This window comes from Brachionichthys hirsutus, chromosome 17 (assembly GCF_040956055.1).
Source record: "Brachionichthys hirsutus isolate HB-005 chromosome 17, CSIRO-AGI_Bhir_v1, whole genome shotgun sequence".
NCBI lineage: Eukaryota > Metazoa > Chordata > Actinopteri > Lophiiformes > Brachionichthyidae > Brachionichthys > Brachionichthys hirsutus.
Window position 1 is genome coordinate 8,661,929 of NC_090913.1, and position 18,279 is coordinate 8,680,207.

At 43.0% G+C, this 18,279-nt stretch overlaps 4 protein-coding genes across 4 annotated transcripts; 1 reads left to right on the forward strand and 3 right to left on the reverse strand.

The window, feature by feature from the left end:
• Positions 1-276: 276 nt before the first annotated feature.
• tacr3l (tachykinin receptor 3-like) lies at positions 277-3,643 on the reverse strand. Its single transcript, XM_068750694.1, has 5 exons — positions 3,276-3,643; positions 2,431-2,619; positions 2,190-2,340; positions 563-759; positions 277-487 (listed from the first exon to the last, which is right to left on the reverse strand). Exons 1-5 carry the CDS (start codon positions 3,641-3,643, stop codon positions 277-279), a joined length of 1,116 nt encoding a protein of 371 aa, XP_068606795.1.
• Positions 3,644-6,208: 2,565 nt separating this feature from the next.
• On the forward strand, positions 6,209-8,274 carry LOC137906400 (N-acyl-aromatic-L-amino acid amidohydrolase (carboxylate-forming) B-like). Its single transcript, XM_068750661.1, has 6 exons — positions 6,209-6,435; positions 6,577-6,769; positions 6,983-7,076; positions 7,176-7,283; positions 7,518-7,630; positions 7,847-8,274. The coding sequence occupies exons 1-6, from the start codon at positions 6,209-6,211 to the stop codon at positions 8,039-8,041; spliced, it is 930 nt and encodes a 309-aa protein (XP_068606762.1). The 3' UTR covers positions 8,042-8,274.
• Positions 8,275-8,962: 688 nt separating this feature from the next.
• cldnd1b (claudin domain containing 1b) lies at positions 8,963-12,398 on the reverse strand. Its single transcript, XM_068750901.1, has 5 exons — positions 12,302-12,398; positions 11,634-11,947; positions 11,153-11,260; positions 10,893-11,030; positions 8,963-10,583 (listed from the first exon to the last, which is right to left on the reverse strand). Exons 2-5 carry the CDS (start codon positions 11,914-11,916, stop codon positions 10,363-10,365), a joined length of 750 nt encoding a protein of 249 aa, XP_068607002.1. The 5' UTR covers positions 11,917-11,947; positions 12,302-12,398; the 3' UTR covers positions 8,963-10,362.
• A 531-nt stretch (positions 12,399-12,929) lies between these two features.
• glb1 (galactosidase, beta 1) lies at positions 12,930-18,227 on the reverse strand. Its single transcript, XM_068750660.1, has 16 exons — positions 18,171-18,227; positions 17,405-17,571; positions 16,926-17,076; positions 16,644-16,704; positions 16,459-16,553; positions 16,198-16,378; positions 15,941-15,999; positions 15,726-15,847; positions 15,574-15,614; positions 15,345-15,457; positions 15,184-15,258; positions 15,012-15,101; positions 14,763-14,876; positions 14,294-14,425; positions 13,875-14,108; positions 12,930-13,549 (listed from the first exon to the last, which is right to left on the reverse strand). The coding sequence occupies exons 1-16, from the start codon at positions 18,225-18,227 to the stop codon at positions 13,295-13,297; spliced, it is 1,947 nt and encodes a 648-aa protein (XP_068606761.1). The 3' UTR covers positions 12,930-13,294.
• Between the last annotated feature and the right edge of the window lie 52 nt (positions 18,228-18,279).

The window sequence follows — 18,279 nt, forward strand, 5'->3', positions numbered from 1 at the left end:
AAAATAATATTAAAGTTTACTTCACACTGTAAAGTTTGTATATTCCTGGACAACATGTTACTGGTATTTCACTTTCATGGAACACCCTTGTTGCGGATCACATATTTTTAGAATGTTTTTTTTAATTATTATTACTATTTTCTATTTAAATATATATTCTCACAGTACGTGCTTTTTAATCCTCCTTTGTTCTCTACCTTGGTGCTACGTACCAAAACAATATGAAATCTCAATTGGCAAATTTTGGTTCTGTTAATGAATCCACAGTGGAAACAGCTAGTTCACCTCATTATTGAGGTCAGAGTTTTGTGCTGATTTATGTCCATGTGAACGAGTGCTCTTGCCCTTGCTGAGGATGCTGGTGTCGACCCGCATGGTGCTCTGGTGACCCGCTCGATGTCTTGTGTTTTGGAGCTCCAGCTCGCCGTAGCTCGAGATCCGGACAAAAGGGCACCAGCGGAAAAACTTCTTGAAGCCAACCCGGAACCTGCATCCAAATCAAATCCTCCAGTACGTGTAGAGTAGCGACAGAAGAGCGACAGAGAGAGAATCATTGGCTCACCTGCTGTTGAGGCAGCAGTAGATGATGGGGTTGTACATGGTGGAGCTCATCGCCAGCCACAGCACTGAGAGATATACCTGCTGGATGTACTTCCACTTGCTCAGTCGCTTGTTGACACCCGTCACAATGAAGTAAATATGATAGGGCAGCCAGCAGAGGGCAAAGGTTACCACGACGATAATCATCATCTTCACCACCTGAAAGGTACAGGAAAGAAATAAAAGCATTTATCAGCAGCACTCTGATCTAATCTAACTATCAGTGAGCAAAGGTCGGTTTGTCGTGAACAGCCCAGCTCTGCCTCCGATTGTTCCTCCATCCGTTCCAGCCTGAAACCCTAAATCACCTTTTCTCTTAACCAGGGCCCACATTTCCACAAAGTTTCCGTGGAATTTGGGTTTCAATCTGCTTAAAACCTGAGAAACATTATGATTTATTTGTATGTTAGACATGTATGCATGTTCCTATGTATCTACCCTGTTTTTGACCAGAAAATAATATTGATGAAAAGATTCACATTTTATTTGGCTTGAATGAATGAATGAATGAATGATGTTGCTATAATCTGAAATTAACACAGAATATTTGCAGGATGTAATACCTAAATCAATAAGCCGACCGCTGCTCTGAAGGGATTGCAGGGTCGGGTAAATCACTAAAAAACAATGCCTCTCACAGTAAACAGTCATTTGATGTATTATCTCCACAGCTAAAATCGGATGATGTTGTGTGTGCGTGAGTGGGTGTGTGTGTTTAAACAGGATTACTCAAAAAATGAAATGAATTTGTGGAAATGTGAGTATTGGGGAGAGGAACAGCTGATTAGACTGTGTGAAATTGAGGAAGCAGATGAATCGCATAATGATTGGTGACCGTGCAATTACATCATCAAATAAATGTAAATCCATGAAAATCTGTGCTGGATTGTTAAAACAATACTATTTTATGTGTATTGTTTTGATATAAATCTCAGCTTCTTTGACAGAAAAGCTGTAGTTTGAAGACGCGGCGCGTCGGCGCATCTCTGACGAGTTTCGCCGCTATAGAGGAGAAAGGTCACCGGACCCAGCAGGTTCCAGGTCGGGTGAATGGGAGAGCAGCACAAACCTCATCAGTGCATTACAGCTCTAAACAGAGCTGTGTGTGGGGGGGGGGGGGGGGGGGCTATTACACCATGAGCAGACACTCATCTGCTAGACGGATACGAGAGCGGCTTCCTTTAAGCTCCTCGGCCAGATGGGATCTTATCACTGCGAGCATTTGAATCAGCGCTGACATTGTCTTGCAGCTGTGTTTCCTGACACTTAGAAGTCCCTCCCTTTCATCTCTCATACCTGTGTCAGTAATCTGAGCCTCCGACAATCTTTTGTCTGTGAAACGTACTATGAGGGAGTCAGAGCCAAACCTGCACCTGTGCTGCCTCTTCCTGCGTACTAAATGTGTAAGCGACATAGTCGCGATTGCACAAGAGAAAATATCAAACAAAATATATATCAGGAAACAATTTATTCATATTATGCGTATGAAATAACAAATAATATTAGTCTTCAACAGGAACAAAAGGGGGGAAATGAAGGCAAAAAAACAAACAATCGCAAATAAAACAATAAATAAGTGTGATGTTTACCTTCCTTTTGGCCCTGAGCTGTCCGTGATAGTTATGAGATGAGTCTCCTGGGATCTCTCCTCCCCACAATGTCACCCCCACAATGGTGTAAGTGATGCCCATCACCGCTAATGGCAGCACGTAGACCAGAACTGTCACTATGGTATGATACCTGTAACAAATGAAGAAGCACAAACACACACAAAACTGGATGAGCCGACGGTGAAGCCTCACATATCAGGCGGACACACGGTGTCCTCACATGAACGGGTCCTTGGTCATGCGAGGCCAGGCCACGTAGCAGAGCGTCCTGCGAGGCAGAGCTCGGGTGGCGGAGAAGTAGCAGAGGGGTAAGGCCAGGACCACGGCCAGACTCCAGATACACACGATGACCGCTACGGTGACCTTCGACGACAGGCGGGGCTTCAGGGGGTGGATGATGGCCATGTACCTGGAAGGTCAGAGGTCACGGGTCTGAGCAATGACTTTACGCTCAATTCATTATAGCTTAAAGACAAGATAGTTCATAAAAATATTGAATGTAATTGTTTTAAAAAAAAACTACAGAAGTGGAGTGCAGGCAACTTCATGATCTGATTTATTAGATAGAATGATAATCTAAAACCATGCATGAAATGACAGAAATAAATAAAAATAAATGAAATAGCAAAACATATCTAATAGCAACTGTATAAAACACTCAGAGAGCACGACAAAATAAATAAAAATAACCCGGACTCAGTCATATATTTAAAAATCTCTGGATCCAGATGGTGATCTGGGATCATCATCCAAAGATTATAAATTGTTCTTGGTATATTTATACACAAACCAAGAAAAGTACAAATGAATCAGAGTTTATGTGTATTTTTAACTGCTTTTTTGAATCCATAAACTGAGTTTTTAATGTTAAGATTTAATATAATTTTTTCCTGACCTCATTCTGGATCAGATCTAGAAGACATTTTTCATGATAGTTCATATCTGACCCCTTTATGGCTGTGATTTCTGGTGAGTGAATTGGACGCATATTTTACAAGATATGATTAAAAAAATCAAATTTAATGAAAAAAAAAAGCCTCCTTTATAAGTAATGGACGCGCTCACCTGTCGATGGCTATCGCCGTCATAGAGTAGATGCTGGAGAACACGGCGGCCACAGGGAAGAAGTTGTGGAACCTGCAGTAGACGTCTCCAAAGTACCACTCTCCGTGGGCCGCGTAGATGAAGTTGATGAGCGTGTTGAACGCGGCCATCGAAACATCAGAGAAAGCCAAGTTCAACAAGAAATAGTTGGTGACAGTCCTCATCCGTTTGTGCGCCAGAATAATCCAAACCACTATCAAGTTTCCGAAAACCGCCACCGCCAGCACGGTGCTGTAAGCCACCGACCACAGCGCGATGCGCCACGCCGGCTGCACGAATCTGTTGGTCAGATTGCTGGTCACGTTCGATTCCTCCCGTCCAGAGGCCATTCCTCGAGTCTCTTCACACGGGATCTGCTTCAAGCTGCAGCCGGAGGGCGGCTTTTTAATCCGTTTGGCACCTCTGTGCGCGCTGCAGCGTTAACATGTGACCGGTGAGAGGGAGAGCGGTCCTGATGCAGCGCGCAGTGGTGCGTAAAACCCTCACAAAGCATTGGATCAGGTTTTACTCCAACGCAAGGGCAGACACATCTTTGCATGATAATAAATTCATATTTCTGAAGATCAATGATGTGAAGTTTACAATTTGTGTTGCTGGAGCCTCTCCCAGCAGGCTAAGGGCAGTGGGGGGGGGGGGGGGGGGTACACCCTGGATGTGTCACCAGCGCATCGCAGATCTTACTGTCAGTGAGGTAAAGTCATTAAATACGTTTTATGTCATTTCATGATCACTCTAAATTTTAAAAGCGCTACACACAATTAACACAAAAGAAGTGTTACTCTATTGAGGCGACACAATGACAGAGCTTATTAAAATCATCACAAAAGAAGAGATTGTGAGGCATTCTTTTGAAGCTGTGGAAACAGACTGAAGAAGGCCTAAAATTCTGTTTGCCATTATCCAGAGGCCGCCGCCGCTTCTGGGCCACGCCCTATCTCAAATGTCAGCGTTCTAACCCCTCCTGAACATTGCCCCATTCCCCATATCCAAAAGGTCACACGCTAATAAGTATCACCTCATAATATCATCAGTTGAGCTGAATTTTATATTTTCATGAATAATTGAGGCAATATTTAATCACAAGAGAGGCAGCAGCGGGAGAGGAGAGTATGCTGTCTGATCTGTGTGTGATAGGATAACATTTGATCTTTCAATGCAAATAATACAGCGATTGACTGACGAGAGGAGTTTGATTTAGCACAGGCCAGTCAATACAAACCTGTGGAGAAAGGTAAACCTGCAGCTGTTATGCAATAGTATAAGTATAATAAGTAAGTATAATTTATAGTCACTGACTTTATAAATGAAGCCTGCCTATACTGGAGCAGATGCTCCATTTAAGATCTGAAGTTGGAGACACACTGATCTGGAAGAGAGGAAGATCCATTTTTATGATTGAAGCAGGAAGTAAAGGAAACAATGTTGCAGGAGAATCGTGGCGCCCTTTGAGCCCTTTGATCTTCACTACGGTGGAAACAAAGTAACTAAATGAACTGAGCTACTGCACATTATAGATGCATAAAGTTATCTGATGTTGAAAAATGTACAACATTCAATGTCAAACAACTTTTACATGTTGTGTGTATCTTTGAGGGGGGGGGGGGGGTCACAATTTGCATGAGAGAGATTATGTAGTGTTTATTTTAGCAGAGAAGAAGAATCTGTCTGACCTGAAATTTGAGCTATAGCGAAGAGGAGGGAGGACGGATGTAAAAGGAAGTAGGCGGCCCGTCTAGATTGCAGCAGGCTGTTATGGTATGTGGTCTGGCTTGTGCTTTACTTGGCATGCATTTCTTTTCTGCTACGGCCTCTCTTTATGTCCAAAGGTCAGTGAAACTCGCTGTGTGAGAGGTAAGAAACTCATCTGGGATCACGCCGTACTTGAATGGACACTGTCGATAGTTAATGCGCTCGCATTCTTTTAACAGCTGGTATAACTCTAGCAATTGGATTTCTTCTTTGAACAAGGCAAATCTGAATTTAATACTCTTTAAATCACATATTTACATGTAAAATTGTCTTCATGTTTGCTTTTATATTGTGCATTTTACTGCTGATGTATTAGGATATAAACTAAATCTGCCTAAAGTTCAGCGGGAACAATGTTTTCAGTAAACGTAACGCACACCCATGATTTATTTTCAGTAACATTCTATCTCATCCAACTGTTTGAGCACCAGAGATGAAAAGTATAATGTGTATAAAGTGCACTGTCACTAAAGCCTTGTGGAAATGAACAGTGAGCACATTCTAATTACCGGTATGCAAAAAAAAAAATCAATTCTATGAAAAATACAAAATAGGTGAACAAGTTTTACAAAAGATTCTAGGGCAGCAACCAGGTCTGCTGCACGAGCAGATGTGTGATCCCTGCAGTGTTCAGTGTTGAGTAGGGTTGAGGGAAAAAAAGAGAACTGTGTGTTTGTCTTTCAAGCAGCTGTATCGGTTTTGGAAACATAACAACCAGACATAACATCTAGATCGAGAAAACTGTTTCACATGGCTGGAAAGCTGCAGAGACTCATTATCGACGACACACCTCTAACACGAGATAAAAGGACCATGGGAAAAGGGAGAATTCTAACAGTCAGTAGATTAAAGCAATTATATAGGCAGGTTAAACCAGATGTTGCAGTTCAGCCTGATAACACTGTTATCATGTTGACTCAGGTGATCAGCGTTTGCTTTGCTCACACTCACAGGAGAGAAAAGCAACAGCAAGTCCAAACCACACCCACTTCCAAAAAGGGGCGTGGTTGAACAAGTGTCATTTGCATTTTAAGCCACAGACACAGACATCTTATTAAACCTAATCAGAGCAGCTTTTTTTTAAAACAGGTTGGACAGAAAAAAAAGCTTTTTATTAAAATATTTTTTATTTCCTGTTTCTACAGATGGAGCATGTGTTTTTCCCACCATTGACCCGTGTCGCCATATGTGGCGGCACCCACGGAAACGAGATGTCCGGCGTGTATTTAGTGAGAGAAATGCTGAAACAGAAGCTCGATCAGGCTGGATCGCTTTCTGTCACCCCCATCCTGTCAAATCCACGGGCCATAGAGGTTTGCAAAAGATATATAGACACGGACCTCAATCGCAGTTTCTCAGATGCCTCGCTGAGGTAAGTTGAACAATGAAGAGAGCAAAGGTTTTTCAAGAACATAGCTGCATTTTAAGACTAACATAAAACTGGAAGCAGGTAAAAATGTGTACGTCTGTCTGAGGAAACTTTTATTATTTTATTAAATGTCCTGCCTTCCAGGGCCCCCCTAACAGACTCTACGCCCTATGAGGTGAGGAGAGCCCAGGAGCTGGATGCTCAGCTCGGGCCCAGAGGAAGCCCAGAGGCTGTGGATTGCATCTGTGACCTCCACAACACCACTGCTAACATGGGTTTGTGCGTCATGACGTCAACGATCGACTGGATCAACCTGCACATTTTCAAATACATACAGGTTCTCATTATTATTTTTTAATTGTTATTTTCAGGGATTTAAGTACTAGAGCTGCACGAAATAGTTCAGTTGTGCCTGTTTTTGGTCTCCATACTATGTAATTACAGTGGTGAATCCATCCATAATAAAAAAAAAGATTATGAATCTATTATAACATAGCGCTGTATTTTGAAGCTGAAATGAAGCCTGCAGTGCTGTAAATTTGGTTTTCAGAGTAAGGTGTCCTCGGTGCCTGTGAGAGCAATCCACGGTAATGCCCACATTTCTGAGAATTGTTTCCTGGATTCTTTGGCCACACATGGATATGGTAAGTGTCTGTGTCTGCAGAAAGGTAAATAATTCTAAATGAATATTTACATTTCTTAAAAATTGAAACTGTTGGAACTGTTTCCCTTCTTCTCCGCAGCGCTAGAGATTGGTCCTCAACCCAACGGCGTGATCAGAGCTGATATCTATAATGCAATGAAGCAGGGAGTGGATCTCACATTCGAATGGCTTCAGTCATTCAATTCAGGTAATCACTTCTGATCACAAATCATCACTCAGTGGGCCAATTTAGCAAAATGTGTCTATTCTGAAGACCTGGTAGGAAAGGTTTTACCTGAATAAAGTTTTACTCATCGGCCTCGAGAGATGGAAGGAAAGAAGAAGACATGTCTGGAGTTTTGTTGCATTTGAAATGACTGCTGAAATTGTGAGCCTCAATGAGTACAGATGAATTATTACTCACACGACCCTTTGCTGACAGGAAGCACTTTTGAAGGAGGCGAAATTGAAATATATACCGCTGAGAAGAAGATAGATTACCCAAGGGATCCTGCAACCAATGAAATCACTGCTGTCATACACCCTCAGCTGCAGGTACAAAACGATCATGGAAACGTGCACCCACACATAAGCCTACATTTATATCGGCTATAACCAATAGAAAATATAATATGTGACAACATGTTTAACCCACAGCTCCACTTGGTTTTGTGGAGCTTTATATTCAGTCTCAGTTCTGCTTTCGGGGACTACGGCGTTACATTTTTACTGGTTCATAATGACTCATGTGAGCGTTCTACCTCTCTCTAGGATAATGACTTCAAGCTTCTCCGGCCAGGCGACCCTATCTTCCAGACATTTTTGGGGGAATCTGTTTTGTACGAAGGAGAAGAACTCTACCCGTTCTTTATAAATGAATGCGCCTACTATGAAAAGAAGGTTGCCTTCATTTTATCGAGGAAGATCACAGTAGCCCTCCCGTCCGTTAGTGTGAAGAGGGACTGAGTAAAGAGGAAGAATGAAACCCTGACACGCAATTCAATAAGAATCACTGGGAAAAAAATTGATAAAGCGTAATCATCTTAAAATAAGCAGATACACAAAGTTGTGCAAATAAAAACATGCATGATTACTAATACAAATAAACTTTAAAGTGATGGTCTTTTGGCTCTGCTTGGATCTTTATGAGGCTGTAAGACTTAATGAGTGTATATCTGCTCACTCACCTAAGAAACACAATGACTGTCTGTGGTTTTACATTTAATAGACTGTGTAACCGGGTGATTGGAGTTAATTGGGCAGGCAGGTGTGGGAGGGAGCACCTGTGGCCCATTTACCACTGATTGGGGGGGGGGCGTATATAGGTGCTTCCCCTCCCTCGTTCCAGAGTCCTCATTTTGTGTTTTCCCCATCTCGAAGGCAGGTTGGCCATACAGACCGTCACTGCCGTGTCTCTCCTTTTCATTTGTTTTCTTTTGTTTTTAGAGTGTTAATAAATGTTTTGAATTCCTAATGCCGTGCTGGTCATCACTGTGAGCGGACCTGTGGGTGGGGAAACCCGCTAAAACGAGTTTGAGACCAACGGAACAAATTAAAACTATATCTTTAGGTGCAAGTCCTAAAGTGGCGTTGTCGGCAAAGGTCGGACCGTTTAGCCCCATTGCCCGACGCTACAACTGCATAGGCTGCAAGAGTTATTCAAAATCAGTGTGCAGTGTGCGAAAATGGCTGATAAATATTTTGCCAAGAAACTTAATATGCAGCAGTTTTGAGTAATTTTGCCTCTGACTGAAAAGTATAAGTACTGCACTTTGAGATGAATGAAAACGTTGTAAGGACAATACTTACAATGATAAAGCTACATGCTATGATATGGCAAATATCAATCCATTTGTAAGAGTCACTTATCCATTTCTTTTCCCCTTGTTTATTTTGCTTTAACACAGATTGCAACTTTTCGTTTTAGGATTGCATTTATTCAGGAAGGGTTATACCCAAATAAATACATAATGGGATTGTATCCTACACAAATGCACCAAAGTCACTTTTTGGAAACTTGAAATATAGCATCTCAACTTTAATTGCAAAAGTTCACACAAAACACTTTTACAGAAGAAGGAAAAGGCCAAATGTATTAATACAGTACAAGTACAGTGTGTTTCAGAAAACATACAAACATTTAGAAAAACCAGAGTGCATACATTTAAGACAACAAAACATTGTGACAAAAAGAGCACAATTTATATCTGGTAAGAGTTGAATCAGTTTCACACAAAAAACATTTCACTTTCCACACAAATTTAAAGTGTAAACATGTGGATTAATGAAAGTTTTCACTTACAAATGGCAAATTTTGAAAATTATTCAAAATACTCTTAATGTTAGTAAACGTCAAAAAATTAAAGACTCCAATCCGGATTTGACAAACATTTTCACTATCTTGGAACAATTAAACTTCACTATAAGAAATATAAAGTGGCAGGAGCACAATTTGAGGTCGAAACATTTGAATCTAAATGTTACACGGTCACAGGTTTGAATGAGTGGCATTAAATCAATCGAGTTTTGTTTAGTCTCTTAAATTACCCGTTAATAAATATCAGATTAGGACAGGTGGGGACACAAGTGGTTCAATTTTTTTAGTGAAAACATCGACTGTAGTCAACACCTACCACAAACTGACACAAAGCATTAGCACAGACAAAATAACTGTCTGCTTCAAAGGCATGCACAGTAGCAGCTCGATATTCAACTACCGGTAGTACAAAAACACAAATCCAAAGAAAAGCAATCATAAAAAAAAAAAGTACTTTAATATTTGTCATGCACTGATAGAGCCACCCACACTTTGATAACTGCATGTCGCAAATCTGTGGTTTATAATCTAGATCTCATTTAAGGGCAAAGTGGTGAGCAGCTGAAGAAGCAAAGATGAAAGAAAAGAAGGCATTCAAGTACGGCACATCAGACATAAATCATCCGGAACAACGGGGTGCTTATATTCATTTAAAGGCATGCTTCGAGTAAGAGATTATATATGTTAAAGAAGGAAAAACACACACATAACCGAAAAATATCAAACCCATATTTTAGAGCACTTATGTGAGCGTTCTACTTATTTAGAGCACCTGCAAACTAGTTTAGTTTATTCTGGCCTTTAAATAAGTGATAAAATCTTAACCGCGTCTTGTATTAAAAGATTGTAGCAGAGGAAGTGAAAAGCTACCACCGGTACAATCGGTTAAATTCATATTGATTCTTTCTTAGAATCCACTCTGCTGTTCTGAGATCAGTTGATGCAACACTCTCTCTCTCTCTCTCTCTCTCTAGGCTACTCTGTAAGCAGTGATACGGCTGTAGGTTTTGCGGTGGCTCCTGGCCGCCCACAGGAACAGAGCAGCCGCCATCATCTGCAAAGGGAAGGAAACGAGGGCGAGGTAGAGGGACCAGCCCAGTGTGCTCTCCACCCCATCTGGTGGTTGGGCGTACCGGTGGAGCAAATCAACGCCAGCCAGGAAACAGCAAACGGTGCCCAGCGAACACAGACCTGGAACACACAAACATGGATGCGTTATTTCATTATCGGAAGCAAACAACAACCTCCTAGATATTAAACAACTTTTTAACGAATGAAACTGTGCCCTTGGAGAGACGAGCACGTGTGTGTGAATATTGATCGGTGCTCAAGATGTCATTTCAAAAAGGTCAGATTAAGATGAGACCCAAATTAGTCAGAATTATTATTATTACGTCACCGTCTTTGCTAATCGAGTAAACGTAGGTCACGCCTCCCTGCCTATGTGTTATGGAAATCTGCAGACACGTATAGACACATGCGTGAATTCAGTTCTCTCACCAGCGAGTAGATGGAGCAGCCCGACACCCACAGTGGGCATGAAGCTGCGGCACTGGCAGGCGCAGACTCCAACAAGGCAGCTGAGAAACACCAGAGCCAGAGACACCAAGGGCAGGAGAAACTGGCACCTCCACAAGTCTACCCAGGGAGAAAACAGCATCATTCAGGTACGCAAGGAATGTTAATCTGATCTACTGCAAGCTGGGGGGGGGGGGGGGGGGGGCTCAAAACAAAAGAACAGGGATGAAGATGGGACTCACATGTTCTCAGCAGATCTTCTTCACCATTAGGGTTTCCAGGATATTTGTACTTTGGAGTAAACTGCTGAGGCAGAGTGATGCTCACACATTCAGGCTCCAGTTTTGGATCTGGTCACGAAAAGAAGAGTACAGTGATTTTTGTTCAATGATTCTATGAACGTCTTTCCCAGGCGAGCTTCAGGCTATGAGACGTCATAGGTTAAATTACTGCACTGCTTAATGGCTGGTTAAGAACAGAAATCAGCACGGCGGCTAACCCGGAAGGCGCCGTCGTGTCTCTAAACTAGAAAAGTAAAATGCTGCGGACAATTTGTTGAATTTGAGTTTCTGACTTTTGTTTATTTGAATCACAAGTTCCTTAAAAGACTTTCGGAAGCACCAACGCACGCACGCACACACACACACACACACAAAGCTCCTTTTCAATTGTATGAATCGCTTTTCGTAAAGGCATTTTAGGATGAAGGTAATGCAGTCTCACCCGGCTGCTTGTACCAGTGCGACTGGCTGGGCACCAGAATGCACCTCCACCACAGACCAAGCGATCCGTTGAGCCGGAACATGGCGTTGGTGTAAGCGCCGTCCGCCTCGCCGCTGATGAACTCATCTCTGAGCTCGGACGCGTTCATCCCCTCGCGTTTACCCGGCGGGCTGTTGTACTGGTACCAGTGCTGCGTTCCCACCGCCACAGAGAGGTACGCCGCGGCCAGCAGGCTGAGCACCGAACCGATGACCAGAGCGGTGGCGTAGCGGTTGTCGACCATGGTCTCAAATGGAGTCGGCTCGTTTCACAGCCTGCGTTTGGAAGGAAACAACCGTTCCTGGTTACAAAGGTGCGCTCAATCACTTCGCCCGAATGACACGATCATGTGTGCGCTGCGCCGCGTTTCGCCAGAGGCGTGTTCAGCCCACACCCGCAAAAAAAGGCACAGAAACAAAACCGCTTTTCAAAGTTTCCTAATTTTGCGTGTCAGCATGTCGAAATGGTTGCTTATCGACGACAGACGACAGAAGTTGGGTGTTTATAACTACAGCACAGCCTCTTAAACTGTGGCACAGCGAGCACCCTTCTTACTCAGCTACAACCGGAAGCGTTCAATATAAACATTTAATCAACACATCCGCGTTAATGTTTGACATTTTAATTACCTCATTGTTTGTTACGCTTAAATTAAGGTTACTGGCGTTTGTTCTTGTCTTTTATTTCCCTTCCAGGTCACAGCTCCACAGACCGCGTCCTCCAGCCTACTTCCGCCATTTCTTCTTCTACTTCTTTTTCTTCGTCTTCTTCCTCGATTCCAAGACGTCGCCCAATCAGCGCCCAGTTCTTCTTCTTTGGTAGAGGTGCATTAATGCTTTTTTTTTGTGTAAATATCACACACTGTGCTAAATGGAGAAATAATAAGCCCTCTTTTTCTAGATTTACCATTGAATTTAAAATGTTTGCATTGTCCCTACAACTATTCTAATTCATCGCGCACTGATCGCCCTCCTCTTCTTAAAGAATTATGTCGTTTATCAAAGTGTTCACTAAGTGCCGTCATCCTCTCCTTTGGATGTTGCACTAAATGTCTTGTGTTTTCTATTATTGTGCAGATATATCAGTATCAGAATATATTTTAATCAGAAATATTATTCAGCACAGAAAAACAAAATCATCTTATGATGCAATTAAAATATTGACATAACACAGAAAATCAAGTGTGGCTTTAGAACATGTTTTTTTTTTATGCATATGCTTTACATGCATTACATTTGGCAAGTTTAAAATACAATCAATATTTTCAAAATCAATGTTAAATATCAAACTTTCACAATTGTAGCTGATACAATACATATAAAATTTCCCTGATGTATATTTACCATAAAAATTAAAACTCAGGCTTCTGTGTCAGTGTACCTTCAATCCCTTTTAAAGGAGAAAAAACCATCTGAATGTAAATGTCATGTAGAATCAATGCGGGTAGAGATACCGACATGTAAATGTGATCACCATTAATCACTTTTAATAAAGACCCGTGGAGTCACTATTCCAATGTCCCTAGATTTAAAAAAATCAACTTACCATGTGAACACAAGATCTGATTTGGGTCTACGCATTAACACGGACAGCCCACGGACGGTTCAGCAGTTCCCTTCCTATCACAACAAATCCTCCTTATTGAACAGTCTTCTGTGCTGATGGCGGTTAAACTGGACCGTTGCGTTCAGGATGGGGGTTGAAATAAACTCCACACCACATGGCCCCGAGCTGCAGGGAGCCTCCTCCAACTCCAGGACAGTCACATTGTTGGGTGCAGCCGAGCTGAGGACGCTGGCTGGAACAAAAAGTGTCACTTGAGGGCCTCGGCTTGGCCAGTACCGTCCCAGGTTGAAGCCATTTATCCAAACGTGCCCCTAAAAAAAAAAAAAAAAAAAAGAATAAATAATTTGAAAGGACTGATTCTGTCTAGTGGATTTTGGTAGCATTTAAGAACACATCTTTCATGTTGTTTTTTCCCCCACCACTTTATACTTGAATTAGGGCTGCAAAAATGAAATAATTAATACTTTCTTATAACTGATCATTTTTGTTCATAATATATTAGTTAAGGTTCCGTCTCAAAGAAATGGATTTGACAGAAAACCAGTAATTCTTGACAAAAAATAGCTGCCAATGTTCAATTCATTTTGTGAAAGCGGCTTTGATTTTATTTAAATACGTGCTGTGTGAGTGACATGCCTTCCTCCATTCAGGCAGATTGATGTAGGTGTCCTGAGGGAGGTCTGGGATGCCTTCAGGGATGATGAAGCTTCCCTGGTAGAAGGTTGGAAGGGCGAGAGCAGCAGGTTGAGATTCGTCTGTTGGTGTCATTTCACCCAGAAGTCCCTCCCTGATCGCTTCATCGATACTGAGACTGTACATCGTCCAGCCACGGAGCATGTCACTCCCCAAAGTCATGTTGGACACCAGACCCTGTTCAGCAAATAAAAAAGTATTAAAAAAAATAATTCAAGGAGAGATAAGGAGGGGCTCAACGCAAAGCTTTTCAACTGTAAAGATTTTTTACAACATTTAAATTCCAAAATGCAAATCCAGTTAAATCCAATCTCAAATAATGCGTCTATACTTTGAAATATAGCAACAACAACAAAAAGAACCTTGAAGTCATTGATGTATTTCCCATAGTTGATCCGGCCCATATTCTCCACCAGTATGTCCAACTGACTGCCAGCTTTCCCCGACACATTGACGGTTAAGGCCTTGTCCCTTTCAAGAATCCCTACAGCCACCTGGAGGAGAAGTCGGGATCATTTTATTTCAGTAATAAACAGATTGTTACCTTTGCTTTCCACTGAGATGATCTGAATCCATTTAATCTACATTCAATTATGGTAATTTTTCTTTGTACACAAATATAAATGCATTTAATGTATCCCACATGAGTAAGATCCTGATATACCAAAAAGAAAAAGAACAAACTTTATTATGACTCTAAAAAAAGTTTGAAAATATTTTTTCCAGCAAAAGAAAAATAAGCTCAAGTCCAATTTTGTCAAAACGCAAGTCGTTTCATACAGGACCGCTGAAGCAATGACGGAACACCCGATGAGAAACAATCAGACTCACCCCCTCCACGGACACATACGCCCTATCGTGAATGCCATTCAGTGGGGAGGACAGGGGCGTTGGTGCGCTGCAGTTAAAAGGCAGAGCAGTCCTGTAGAGCACATAGCCAAAGGCCTACAGGGCAAAAAGGACAGAGGCACATTTATAGAAGACACAGAAAGCCTTGACCCAAGACCCAAGTTTTCAAGACACAAACAAGCAAATACACACACAAAAAACAGGTAGATAAAAACAAACATTACGGAATACCTGGTTCAGTTCAACGAAAGTCTGAGGATACATGCTTTTCACGGGGCCAGAGAACGAGAGGTTTTCTAAGGCATCAGGTATCGTCTGGAGCTGTAGAAGCGGGGGACTTCTCTTAAGTATTCAATCAAACAGTAACAACAAACAAAACAGTGAAATCTGAACAACAAAGTACCTTTTTCAACACAACCGTCCCGTACGCATACTTCGGAGTAGTTGGTGGTATAGGCCCCTCTGGTATCTTACGGTACTGATGTCAAAAGGTGCACAGGTGAAATTGACTGGACATATTATGCACCTATTTAAACGTGAAACCACAGGCACTTGCAGTCCTACCAATTTGATCACTTCTCGAATGGCAAAGTACTTCTCTGTGAGGTCTCCCGCTTCCGTGAGCGGCGCATCGTAATCGTAGCTCGTGGGTTGCGGGCCGTAAGGCCAGTTGGCACCTGAGGTACGAAACGGGGAGGAAGACGGCGTGTTTCTTCCTCATTTGGTAGAAATCGTCTCAGAGCAGGGGAGTCATCATCTCATCATCAAACTTGTAAGTCAGGTTTGCACTCACCATTCCAGTAGCCAAAGTTTGTTCCTCCTATGAACATGTACCTGTGAGGAGAGCCGCGACACCGACGGGGAGACACAGCACAGTTGGCATCACACGACAGACTGACAGGTTTTATCTGCATCGGTGTGTCTCATTGAAATCGGTGAACTTGCAGGTTGACGCTCGCTCCCACGGCCAGGATCTCGTTCAGGGACTTCGCCACCAAGGCGGCCGGAACGACAGAGTGGGGCGATCCCCAATGGTCCAGCCAGCCGGTGTAAAACTCAGAGTTCACCTGTTAACGCAGCACGAACTTCCGTGAGCAGCCGAGACTACATGCGGCAAAGTCGAGTTGCGAGGTGCAAATGGCATGAAAGTTAATACTGGCCAGTGGACCGTGCGGCTCGGCGCATCGCTGTGCTTCGAAGGCAGCGGTTACATTTCCACCTAACACAATCCAAACAAAGACAAGAGCGCGCACATTTGTGTGACTTCTGGGCATAAAGTCAATCAAACCACAAAAGGAAAAAATAACAAAAAGGTTCTTCGTGTCGCATTAAAGATTCTGCCTCAGACATCTCCACACATCTACGCTGCTGTTTGGCCAATCGGCAATATTTCCCCGAGTCGTCACCCGACACCTACCAGGCCCGAAGTCGACAGTGGCGTAGAGACCTTGCAGCGAGCCGCACTTGAGGTAGCCTGCGCCAGCGCCATCGGTGGTGAAGAGCACGGCATCGTCGCCCAGGTGAGAACGGAACAGCGTGCTAAGGTGACGCAGGTAGTTGTAGTCGCAGGCGAAATAGCTGCCGTACTCGTTCTCCACCTACAGGAAGAGGCGTTTGCTTCCTCGTCGAGTTAAAGGTTGTAATAATGCACAGCAGATATGGGCGTTCCATCGCTCACCTGCACGGTGATGATGGGGCCGCCATTCTGGTAGAGAAAGGGCTTCATCATCGGTAGTAACGTCCCCATCCATTTGTCTACCGCCGCGATGTAATCTGATACATACAAATACACAGACTTGAAGCGTCGTGTGTACCGAGGCGGTGACAAAATGCCGTGCATCCTGTTTTGCTCCCGGCTCTCACCTGCATCTGAAGAACGGAGCACAATGTCGTCCTTCTTGAGAAGCCAGGCAGGCAGACCGCCCTGGTTGAGAGGACAGATCAAATAAAGGCATCCCATACTAAAAGCAACAAAGTGAAGTTCAGTTAAAGTGACGCTTCACCTGTGTCTAATCTATCTGTGCACCTAGATTAATACAGAAAATGATGTGTAAATACGCATGTGTGTAATCTTTTTGTTCCCAGAACATAGCCCAAAAACTCTCCAGCACACACACACTCCAAACAAAGGGCAGCTACACTCACCATGTCCCATTCTGCACATATGTAGGGTCCAGGTCGGAGGATGACCAGGAAACCAATGTCTTTGGCCAGCTGAAGGAAATGCTCCACATCCCGGTCTCCACTAAAGCTGTACCGGCCGGGAGACTCCTCGTGGTAGTTCCAGGGGATGTAGCTTTAACGGGAATGGAGACACACACACACACCAGGTATTCAGGCAGGTTGTAGCCGACCCGTCTGCGATCAGCTACGGCTACGCGTAGATGAAAATGAAGCACCGCACCGCGCTCAGCCGTGTGCCTCCACCCCGTCGGGCCAACCATGAAGAGAGGTTCTTGGTCAGAGTTTTTTTATGACTTTTATTGGCCCTTTATTTTGACTTCCTGTGATACTGACAAAATGTCTGAAAAGGCCCAATACGGAACCCCCAACCATTCCTGTTTCTGCTTCAAAGAGGAATCTGTGCTTCTTTAGCCCAGGATCCACCACCTGGGTCGACTTACGTCTGGATGGCGTTCAGTCCTGCCATGTACATCTTGAGGAGTCGATCTTTCCAGTACACTCTGGGGATTCTGCTGTAGTGGATACTTCCTGAAATGTAACGGAACACTTCCCCATCTTTCCTAAAACAGTCGTTCTTGTAGTCGATGCTGAATGATGGCGCCCCGAGCTGCAAGACAATATCACGACTTAGAGCTGACTTTACAGGCGCAGATTATGAACAATGCTGATTTAGTATGCGCCATAAAGTGTGGTTAAAGTTTGTTATTTTGATGGCATTGGCCTGACATATCAGCTGACTTTGGGATGAGGCACTCAGATATCATATAACCTTGACTTTCTGCACCAAACAGCATAACCTGTTTTAAATATTTCAAATTATCTTATGGTACTTAGCATCATCAAGATTACAATGACGTTGATTATTTCCAGATGGGAAAACAGGCGTATATTTCTCTAAATTACAATCACTGTAAATACAAGAACCAATCAGATGGTAAAGCAGCAGTCAGAAAGTATTACCTCACATTAATATTTGAATCTGAGACTGGTGAAGGTATTTTAAGACCTGGCGTCCAGTTCTGTATTGTGAATTTTGATGGAATTCAGTTTATAAAATGTAAACAATATAAAATGGTGGGGTGTTTTTTTTATGTCCCTTTTAGCGTTATTAGACTGGGGCTCCAGAGGATGCATGAAAAGCTTCATCGGCGTCTGGAACAGAATATAAAAAGCTTTATTATAAACTCCAGATTGTGTTCTACTTACCGAATGTCCAATCACCAAGGGGAGCAGCAGCACGCTTCCTAATATGAGCAGATGCATGGCGCGTCCTCCCGTCCGGTCAAAGTATGTTCTGTTTAATGCAGCTCTCACT